Below are 10975 nucleotides of genomic sequence, written 5' to 3'. Positions count from 1 at the left end.
TGGGTTTATATTATTTAGGGGTGTCTGTGTGTGTGTGTGTGTGTGTGTGTGTGTGACCTAACTGGTTCTTTTTCTCTGGGGACAACCTTCTTTCTCCCTTAATTTATTTTAAGGAATTGGCTCACATGATTGTGGGGAACTGGCAAGTCTGAAACCTGCAAGGCAGGCTGGCAGGTTGGAGACCCAGGGGAAAGTTGATATTGCAGCTTGAGTCCAAAGGCAGGCTGGAGACAGAACACTCTCTTCCTTGGGGAACTTCAGTCTTTTGCTTTTAAGGCAATCAACTTATTGGATGAGGCCCACCCACACTATGAAGGAGAAGCTGCTTTACTCAAAGTCTACACACAGCAACATTTAGGCTGGCATTTGACCAAAGAGCAGGGTATCATGACCTAGCCAAGTTGACATATGAAATTAACTATCACATTAGTAGAGAATTATATATTCTTCTTGATTAAAATGGACATTTTCTCAAAACCCCATGGGATACCTCTGCTATCTTCTTTCCTTGCCCCATTCAGTCCCTGTGCACAGACCTGCACAAATGGCTGAGCCTCATCATTCCTAACAGCGAGGAGGTCTTGGATGCGCCAGGCCTAGTGAAAGATCAACAATCTCACTGTTGGGGGTGGGGGTGGCTGTCCCATCTCCTCCTATTGGAGCCTGGCTGGGGCCTGGGTCCCCCCTTCATCTCCAGTCTCATGTTGGCGACCATGTGGACACAGCCTGGCAGCAGAGATTGGGAGGTGGTGGATAAGACAGAGCTATGGGGGGAGTGTGCGAATAAGCTGTTCCTTCATATTGTCAAGGACAGTGGCCTGGGCTGGACCCCCTGTCCTGATCTTTGGGGATGGTGGCCAGACAGCTGGGAAGGTCTGAGAGTCACATCATTAGAAGGAGTTTCACAATGTTCTTCCAACCCCACTAGTCAGACATGTTGCATTTGGTCAGATTCCTGTTCCCAGCCCCTAACCCTGACAGCAAGTCCCTGGGAGGACATGGTTATGAGGACAAGCGTGTGTGCTTCTATTCTCTGGAACTGGATCCAAGCCTTCCGGACACTCCAGGAGCCCTTGGTTGGAGGGGAGGATTCATTTGGTCAGTCACCTCCCTGGAGCATCCTGGAGGAGGCAACACTTGATTCTCACAGTCTTGCAAAACATCTGGCCCCCGTGTAGCAGGCCTCACCTTCCTGCTCTAAGTCCCACAACACAACAGATGCATCCTGCTGCCAGAACCAAACAGGGCACCAGACAGAATTCAGGGGGTCCAGAAATTCCTGTAGGTAGACTCACACAAATGCAAGAGCTCGTTGACTCAGAGATACACACAGCCACAGCCGTATAATGATGGGTATGATTATACACACACACACACACACACACACACACACACACCCCTTTCTCCTCTGTGTGACAGCTGCATTATGAACCAAGGCCTCTAAATTGTCCCTCCAATGTAAAGTCCATTGAATTTTTCTCCCTCGCTTTCTTCTCTACCTCAGGGACATGGAGTTAATTAATAACACAACTCTTGGCCGGGCGCGGTGGCTCAAGCCTGTAATCCCAGCACTTTGGGAGGCCGAGACGGGCGGATCACGAGGTCAGGAGATCGAGACCATCCTGGCTAACACAGTGAAACCCCGTCTCTACTAAAAATACAAAAACTAGCCGGGCGAGGTGGCGGGCGCCTGTAGTCCCAGCTACTCGGGAGGCTGAGGCAGGAGAATGGCGTAAACCCGGGAGGCGGAGCTTGCAGTGAGCTGAGATCCGGCCACTGCACTCCAGTCTGGGCGACAGAGCGAGACTCCGCCTCAAAAAAAAAAAAAAAAAAAAAACACAACTCTTGTCAATTCATGACATCCTGCCATCACTGGTCCTTGAGAGGCCATCTTTTATTAACTAACGAATCAATAGAAGTAATATAAAAGATGCTTAAGAAACAAATACACTCATGACACCCAGAGCACCGACGAATACTTACCATTACCTGCGTTGTTCTCATCTGCCACGTCCTTGACCTTCCTCTTCCCAGGTAACTGCTGACCTGAATCACAGCTTCATTTCCTTGCTTTTATTTTTATAAAGCTTTACCAAAGCTCTATTTTCTTACAAGAAATTATGACTTCTTGGTTTAAGTTGTTTTTAAGCTTACACAAAGATTTTATGCTATCTGTCATCTTTTGGGAGTTAACCTTTGCACTCATATTCCCATTGTTAACACTCCATGTGTAGTCCGTTGCATTGTTGAGAAGGTGAATGAAATAACTGCCCATCACTAATGAGGTGCATGCTCATCTTGGCTAAATCTGGCTTTAGGTCAATGGGTAACACGGAGAAATTATTACTTTCTGGATATATAGTTCTTGCTTATTTAGCAGGCTTCATGGGTTTATCCCTGTTTTATAAAACCTGGAAAAGCATTTTCTTTTCTTTTTAAGTGATTGTAGATACTTACAATGATTGGGTTCTTATTTTGATGGCATTGCTGTTTTTATCTCTAGCATGTTTCTTTACAAGAAGACCTCAATTACCATTCATGTTCAGGCAGAAATGCAGGCCTCCCTTAGGCTTGTGAGAATGTTCCAGCTCACAGGAACATGATGTAGAGAAATGAGGATTCCTTGCGGAGGACTGGTGGAAAAGAATGGGACACATGATGTGATATGGTCTTTCCCAGATGTCTGGCAGCACACCCTCTGCCCTTCCACGATGACCAGATTGCCCCTTTTACTTGCCACCTTAAGGTTGTGTTAAGATTTATTCCCAGGAGCCAGCTATGTGCCTGGAAAAAGAATGCATTCCTGCACTTCTCTTCCCTAACCTTTCATTCCAATGTGAAAAAAGAGTTTCAGGGCCAGGAAAGTCACACACACACACACACACACACACACAAACACACACACACTTAACCATGTCTAGCCTAAGTTTTACCTGGATCACTGATTGGTGTAGTTGCCTCCCAGCTAGTCTCTCTGCTTCCACATAGTAAGTCCTCATTTAGCATCATCCATAGATTTTTGGAAATTGCAGCTTTCAACAAAATGGCATATAACAAAACCAGTGTTACCATAGGCTAATTGCTATAGACAAGAGTTGAGTTCCTGGCATATTTCTGGTCCCAAAAATATCACCAAACTTCTAAATAAAGAGCAAGATGTTTCAAATAGTAAACATTGAAATAAGTGTGAGCTACACATCCAATTAAGAAAAATTCACTTTAAAAAGTAAGATAATTACTTACCCGTTTATTCTAGTTCAGGATCAAGAGTGGTCAGGGCACAAGGCCTGCCTTGGACAGGACAACATTCCATCACAGGCAGCACTCACACCCACACCCACATCCACAGTCACTCACACTGGGACCATGTAGACACACACATTCACCCAACGTGCACAGCTTTGGGATGCTGGAGGAAACCCATGCAGACACGGGGAGGACGTGCAAACTCCACACAGACAGTAGCCCCAGCTGGGAACTGATTTTTTTTTCTTTTCAACGTCATAATGAAACAATGTTGAAGGAAGTAACGTTTTTTGAGGATCCGCTGTACTTGCCCCTAATCTACAATCTATTCTCAAAACAAAAGCCAAAGAGATCCTGTCAAAACCTAAGTCAGAGCCTGTCTCTCCTCTGCCCAAACTTCTCCAAAAGATTCCCCATTCAGAGGAAAAGTCAAGCCCTTCTGATGGTCCTATACTACCAGGCCCCTCTTTCTGTCTTCTCTCCGCTCCCTCTGGCCTACAAATTTCACAAGAACTCGGGCTCGTCACCCTTGCAGGGCCTCTGCATTTGCTGTTTCTTCTGCCTGAAGTGCTCTCCCTCCAAGTCTCTGCATAGCTCATGTCCTCTCTTCCTTGCTGAAGTTCTACCATCTCAGTGATCTTATCCAGTCAACTTTTAAAAATTATAATTTCTGCTCTCCATAAAAAGTCCTCCTATACTCCTTCCGTGGTTTTTTTCTCTTTACATCTGTGAGTTTTGGGAGCCAGCTGCAGTGACTCACTCCTGTAATTTCAGCACTTTGGGAAGGTGCATATCCTCAAGTCATCCTCCAGACTGGAGGACAGCTTAAGGCCAGGAGTTGAAGACCAACCTGGGAAACATAGTGAGACCCTATCTCTATAAACAAACAAACAAACCAGGTATGGTGCTGCATGCCAGTAGTCCTAGCTCCTTGGGAGGTTGAGGTGGGAGGATCATTTGAGCTCAAAAATTTGAGCTTACAGTGAGTTATGATTGTGCCACTGAACCCCGCTTAGGTGACAGAATGAGATGCTGCCTCTAAAATAAATAAATAAATACATAAATAAACAAATACATACATAAAATAAATCTATGATACCCTTTAAACCACCTGTGGTGCTCTGTATGTGCTTTCCATGCATTTACAAATTTTTTTTTCTGTCCATCTCCCCATTTCCATCTTTCCCCATTCTCTCTCTAAGAAGGCATATATTTTACAGTGTTAAATCTGCAGCGCCCATACACCTGGCACGTGGTAAAGACTCAACAAATGTTTTTAAAGGAGTAAATGAATGAAGGAAGGAATGATTTCTTCTCTTTTCACCCTCATCTGCCTCCACAGGGGGAAATCTCTCTTTCTTTTGACCTACTATATAACACCTACTATCTGTGATACACAACAGCAATCCTCAACATTTTTGGCACCAGGGACCAGTTTCGTGGAAGACAGTTTTTCCATGGGAAGTGGGGGATGGTTTTGGGATGAAACTGTTCCACCTCAGATCATCAGGCGTTAGATTCTTATAAGGAGTGCACAACCTAGGTCCCTTGTATGTGCAGTTCACAACAGGGTTCGTGATTCTATGAGAAGCTAATGCTGTGGCTGATTGGACAGGAGGTGGAGCTCAGGTGGTAATGCTCCTTTGCGGCTACTCACCTCCTGCTGTGTGACCTGGTTCCTAACAGGCCACAGACCCATACTAGTCCACAGCCCAGGGGATTGGGGACCCCTGATACACAATCTCTTATGGAGCATAAATCTGTCTCATGTTATTCTTTTATTGTTACACATCATCCATCAGTGTGTCTTCACACCTGGAACATGAGGGCCCCTGGACCAAGCATCACACTGTCTCCTGCAACTCCACCCTTCTTTCTCTCATGTAAGAGCATATGACTCTTTCTCACATAGCACATCGTGTTCAAAGGAGGCATCTCAAAGAACCATCGCAGGTTGGGAGGAGAAAGTGTCTGGAGATTATGGTGCAATCTGCCACATTAAAGCCACGTCCTATGGAGACTGTATAGGGTGAGACAGTTGCTTCCCAAGTGTGGTACATGTGCCAGTAGTGGTCGTAAGGTGATTCAGGTGAATGCATACCTTTCTGGTTTTGTGTGTGTTTTAATGTGTATTACAGATTTAATAAGCATACAAAACCCAACATCTTGTGGCTATTACTGCTTGGGAACACTTTCCTTTTAAAATAAATTGTAAAACGTGTATGTGGATTTAAAGAAAATAATACGTAAGTAACAGTATAGGGGTTAAGGGCTGAATTGTGTCCTTCAAAATTCCTGTGTTGGGCCGGGCGCAGTGGTTCACGCCTGTAATCTCAGCACTTTGGGAGAGCGAGGCCGGCAGATTGCCTGAGGTCAGGAGTTCAAGACCAGCCTGGCCAACATGATGAAACCCCGTCTCTACTAAAAGTACAAAAATTAGCTGGGCACAGCAGCGGGCGCCTGTAACCCCAGCTACTCGGGAGGCTGAGGGAAGAGAATGGCTTGAACACAAGAGGTGGAGGTTCACTTGGCAGTGAGCTGAGATTGCACCACTGTACTTCAGCCTGGGTGCCTAAATGGGACTCTGTCTCAAAAAAAAAAAAATTCCTGTGTTGAAGTCCTAAAGCCTGGTACCCCAGAATGTGACTGTGTTGGATAGGGTCTTTAAAGAGGTAATGAAGTGGAAATGTGGTCATTAGGATGGGCCCTATTCCAATACAACTGATATCCTTATAAGAAGAGATTAGCACACAGGCACACACAGATGGCTAGCCACGTGAAGACACTGAGAGAAGGTGGCCATCTATAACAGAAGCCAGGGAGAGAGGCCTCAGAAGAAACCCATCGCTGACACCTTGATTTTCGGCCTTCAGAACTGGGAGACAATAAATGTGTTGTTTAAGCCACCTGGTCTGTGGTAGTTTGTATGGCAGCCCGAGCGAAGGAATACAATAGGTAACATGCAGAAGTGGCAAAGATTGTGAAGGTGGAACCCAGGTGACTAAGTATGGGGAAAATGTACTGGGCTTGGTTAGAAATTCAACTTTCCCAGTACCCAGCTGTGTGGGCCTCAGCAAAATCTTAGCCTTTCTGAATCTCGTGTCTCGTTTTAAAGAATGGGGGCAACAGTAACCACCTAGTCAGGAAGTTGTAAGGATTAAAAGTGCAAGCGTGAGTTAAGAGCTTGGTGATCAATAAATGGCAGTCTCATTGCGGGAAAGCAGGCACCAAGGGGGCGAGGAACATGTCCTTTAATTTCGGTCCCCAAGAAGCAGAATCCTGGGCTTTCTTGCCCCCATGGTCCAGGCCCGCCAGGTCAGTAGCGTTGGTGGCCCCAGAGGGGGCCGTGGTGCTGAAGGTGGACCTGAGGGGGTCACTTTCCTGTGAGTTTAGTCCTCCAGAAACAAGGAGGCAGGCATTCTTCCCATTTTATGTCTAGGAAAATGGAGCCTCGGAGCGGAGTGGTAATTCGTCCTAGGCCTCTCGGACGACCAGTGCCAAGGTCAGAGTGAGGCCCCGAGCCCGGAGCCCGTGGGCGGTGCCCTGGGCGACACCGGGGCGCCCTGGCTGCGGCCTCCCACTCTGAGACACGAGTTTGCAGGACGCTCCACCCCTTCCCTCCCGCCCCAGCCAGCCGGCCCCAGAGAAGGGGAGGAGTTCTCGCAGCGCCGACGCCGCCGTCGCCACGGCAACGCGGCCATACTGCGCCAGACCGACCCAGCTGCCGGATGCTGCGGCCCGGCGTGGGCCTAGTGGGCAGAGCCACAGCCAGAGCCAGTGCCATGGACAGCCTCTTCGTGGAGGAGGTGGCCGCCTCCTTGGTCAGGGAGTTCCTCAGCAGAAAGGTAACGGCTCGCCCCCTCCAAAACCCGGGAAGTGGCTCTAATTTGGGGGGATCATCGGGATCTCCCCTGAAGGCTTTGCACCTTCTGGGAGGGCGCCCGTTCCCTGCCTACTGTCTGCTCCAGAGATGCCCCAGAAGAGCGCCCCTTTCCCGGGACAGGGGAAACTACATTTCCCACAAGGCGTTTCTGCCGTCGTCAGCGGGCGCTTCCGCAAGGCAGGGTTTGAGCCCATCCGCTGCCCTCCTGGGGCATCCGCGATCCGGGACAGAGGCAGCTGGGAAGGGGGCTCGGGGGCCGCGCCAAGCAATCCTAGCGCGGGCTCACAGCGGGCAGGCCTGCGCCCCAGCCTGGCTGCTGGCCTCCGTGCGCGACCCACGCAAGTCAGGGTCCCCACTCGGAAAGAACTTCTCCCCAGAGGGAACCCCAAAGGGCCAGAAAAGTTCTTGACGGTCAAGCCCTTAGTCATTTTAGTCAACAGTGGGAATTCCAGTGGTTGCTTTAATTTTTGTAAGTTTTACTATTGTCTTGTCCCAGGAGAGTTTTTGCAGCGCTCACAAGTGTGGAAGGTCCTTAGCTGTCATCCGGCCTCAGGGTGGAGATGGGGACCTCCGTGGGGAAGGAGCTTGCCGGGGGGTCTTAGGCGTGGTAGTGGAGGGGGATATACATCAGTTCTTTCAACACGTGGTGACTGAGGGCTGCAGTCTGTGTGTTTTGTCTACCCTTGTAATGTCATACTGGGCTGGGGCGATGGACACTTGTCTGGTATGAAAACTCATACACGTAATTTTTTGAATGGAGGAAAGGGGAAGGACTTTGAAGTCAGATGGAGAGGGTTCAAATATTTGCTACTAGTTTGCAGTGTGAACCTGAGTACTTTACTCAAGGCCTCAATTTCGTTATCTGTAAAACACGAAAATAAGACCTACCTTTTGCAGATTTGTAATGAGGATTAATAATAACATATGGGCAGCTCTCAAGCATTGGATCTGACATATAAATACCATGTGCACGTAGGTGTTCAACTTTATACCTCCTCCCACCCTCACTGTCTCTGACACCAAAGAGGTGTCTCTGAACTGCACCTGTTTGGAAAGTGTCTTTGTGTGTTTTTTTATGATTTATTTTTATCTGAAAAAATTTTGAATGCATTTGGCTTTGTCGCATCTGCCCTGTTTTTATGGCTAATTGACCTGCCATCACCAAGTCCTGGCTGCATGTTGGATATCAGTTAACACACCCTGGGAAGCTGACTGTTACCATCATTTCTTTTAAGTCTGGGTCACTGAACAAAACTCTTAAGAGAGGGCTTCCTCATGTTCTTTCTTGAGTACAAATGAAGTCCAGTGTCCTCACTGACATCCAAGCCTGCCCTGTAGCTTGACCCCAGCTTACCATCTCAGTCTCATTTCCAGCCTCTCCCACATCCCTCCCTCCAACCCCCCACTTGACATGGCCAAGTTCCCCTGGTCACCTCTCCCTCCCGTGTTTTATCTGGGCACACTAAGGCCCTAAGAGTAGAGAGGAGTTGCCCACAGTTACTCAGAAGGTATTGGTGAGCTGGGGCTGCAGCCCAGGTATACTGCTTTCTCATCGCCTTCTGCTCCAGGGCAGAGACCATGTGCTCCCCACGGGGTTTTGTGCAGGCAGTCATTGCACCCAGCAGTCGTAAGCAAGAGAGCTGCCACCTTGGTGCCCGGTACCTGGAAGGTGATGGTTTGTTGTCTCAGATTCTCATAACAGTCCTGAAAGATAGGTATAAGGATTCCCTTTCACATAAGATTATGGTGAGACCAGGAGGCCAAGAAACTTGCTCAGGGTGAGCAGGTCAGACCATGTAATTCCCCTGCTCAAACCCCTCTACTGGCTTCACATCGTAATTAGACTTCAAGTCTCTCCATGACTTGACTCTGGCTACCCTCAGACCTCATCTTCCATGACTGCTTGCTCCGCCCTCTACCCTCCAGCCACTTTGGCCTACTTGAAGTCACCAAGTGTGGTCTGCCCTCAGGGAGAGTCATGATAGTTTCCTGGAGATGGCAGGGTCCACTGAGGTGACTCTTCTGCTGCCCCAGCCTCTTGGGTCTGTGGCTCCACTCCTGCAGTGACTGTGCCATCCTCCCTCTGCCACCCTGCCCCATGGTCATGAGCTGAGCTTGTCGTTACCAGTACTGTGCCCTTTCTGTAATCTCAATTCCAAGCTTCCCACCTGTCAAAATTTCCAGCTTGTCCCCCTTCGTAGTCCCACATAAACTCTTCTCCAGCCTCACCACGTCTATATTGCATTGTTCCTGCCAACTGTTCACAGTCCCTTGGGCCTACCGTTACCCGCCTACTTCTCACCCACCCATCGTTATAATTGCGCCCTCCATAACAGGCGCAGCTCTTTTGCCCTTCTCTCCCTTCATCATTCTCTTCTGACAGTAAAATTCCACTCGCCCTGCTCCACACTTGCACCCATAGAGCTGAATGGGATTGGAGAGAAACACACACCACCATGTTGATGGTGTCACTCTAAATCCATGACCACACCCCCTTGTGGTGCCTTATGGGTGCCTGCCCACCTGGTTGCAACTCTCCAGCCTGTTTACTTTCTCAAATCCTGGATGACCATTTCATACCTTCTTTCTCCTCAAACCCCAAAGCTCCTTCCCCATCTAATTTCGCTGACAAAACAGAAGTCATGAGGGAAGTCCAACAGGCTCCCACTACCACACTTGCTCAGATTCCTGGGCCTGCACCACTCACTCGCTCTCTCTGGTGTTCCTGTGGATGAATTCTCCACACCCCTGGTTAGGCCCGCCCCTCCACGTGTGCATGCCCCCTCTTGTGTGCTCAGGGATGTCGCTGTCTCCTGCACCATGCATTTCTCTCCTCTACTAGGTTACTCCTATCAGCACATATACGTTGTGCCCCTGCAGAATCCCATCTTGACCCCCAAACCCCAGCTACTGGTTTATTATTTCCTGCCTTTATATAGAAACCCCATAAAGGAGCTGTGTCTACTCATTTTATTATTTTCTCTGCTTTCTCAAACCATTTCTAATCAGACTTTTGTCCCCACCATTCCATGGAAATAGCTCTTGTTAGGGCCATTATTAACCTGGGATTTTTAGTCCTTGCCCTTCTTGATCTAATGATTATGTTTGTCACAGTTGATTGTGTCCTTCTGCTTGTCTTCTAGGAGACTGTCCCTCTTAGCTTTCCTCCTACTGCTCTGGGTGCTCCCTTCAACGTCTTTGCTGGTGCCCCTCATTTCCCTGTCCTGTGTACTCTGCTGGGCTCAAGGACTCAGTTTATGGCTCTCTTCTCTTCTCCTGTCTATTCACTCTCAAGACATCTCAGCCAGTCTTGTGGATTCCCATACCATCTATATGCTGACAATTCCCAAATGTCTATCTCTAGCTGAGACCTCTCCCTGAACTCTTGAATTCTTCCAACTGCCTATTCTACATATCTGCTGGGATGGCTAACAAGCATCTCAACATGTCTCTGATAGTGTTTCTGCTTATACTTCAGACATCAAATGTGTGGGGTATTTTTCCTCCATACAAACTAAGTCTCCAACTCTCCAGACACTAACTGGGTGTTGTACAATTCAATACAGTCCTGACACTACCTGTAGTTAGTGCAGACCCTGCAGGTTAAGGTCTCAGGCTCATGACTGCCCTCACTTCAGATGACGGTCAGAAGTCCCAAGTTGCCGCCTGAACTTCTGACCAACTAGCTATAAATTGAGGATTCCCACAATCCCCTTCACAGTTTTAATAATGTACTAGAATGGTTCACAGAACTCGGAGAAACACTTTACTTACATTTACCAGTTTACTATAAAGAACACAATTCAGGAACAGCCAGATGGAAGAGATGCATAGGGCAAGGTGTGG

General features: G+C 48.1%; 1 protein-coding gene across 6 annotated transcripts in view; it reads left to right on the top strand.

Moving 5' to 3' along the window:
• Positions 1-6906: 6906 nt before the first annotated feature.
• MINDY4 (MINDY lysine 48 deubiquitinase 4) overlaps positions 6907-10975 on the top strand; it is a 125829-nt gene continuing 121760 nt past the window's right edge. For all 6 annotated transcript variants that reach the window (XM_033194616.1, XM_033194613.1, XM_033194614.1 and 3 more), the window contains exon 1: positions 6907-7091. In XM_033194616.1, the coding sequence (XP_033050507.1) occupies positions 6975-7091 (117 nt within the window). In that variant the 5' untranslated portion in view covers positions 6907-6974. The remainder of the gene's footprint in view (positions 7092-10975) is intronic.

The sequence above is a fragment of the Trachypithecus francoisi genome, unplaced genomic scaffold, assembly GCF_009764315.1.
Source record: "Trachypithecus francoisi isolate TF-2019V2 unplaced genomic scaffold, Tfra_2.0 Lachesis_group4, whole genome shotgun sequence".
Taxonomy (NCBI): Eukaryota; Metazoa; Chordata; class Mammalia; order Primates; family Cercopithecidae; genus Trachypithecus; species Trachypithecus francoisi.
Note: the sequence above shows the minus strand (reverse complement) of the source record. Positions and strands in the feature narration are given on the sequence as shown.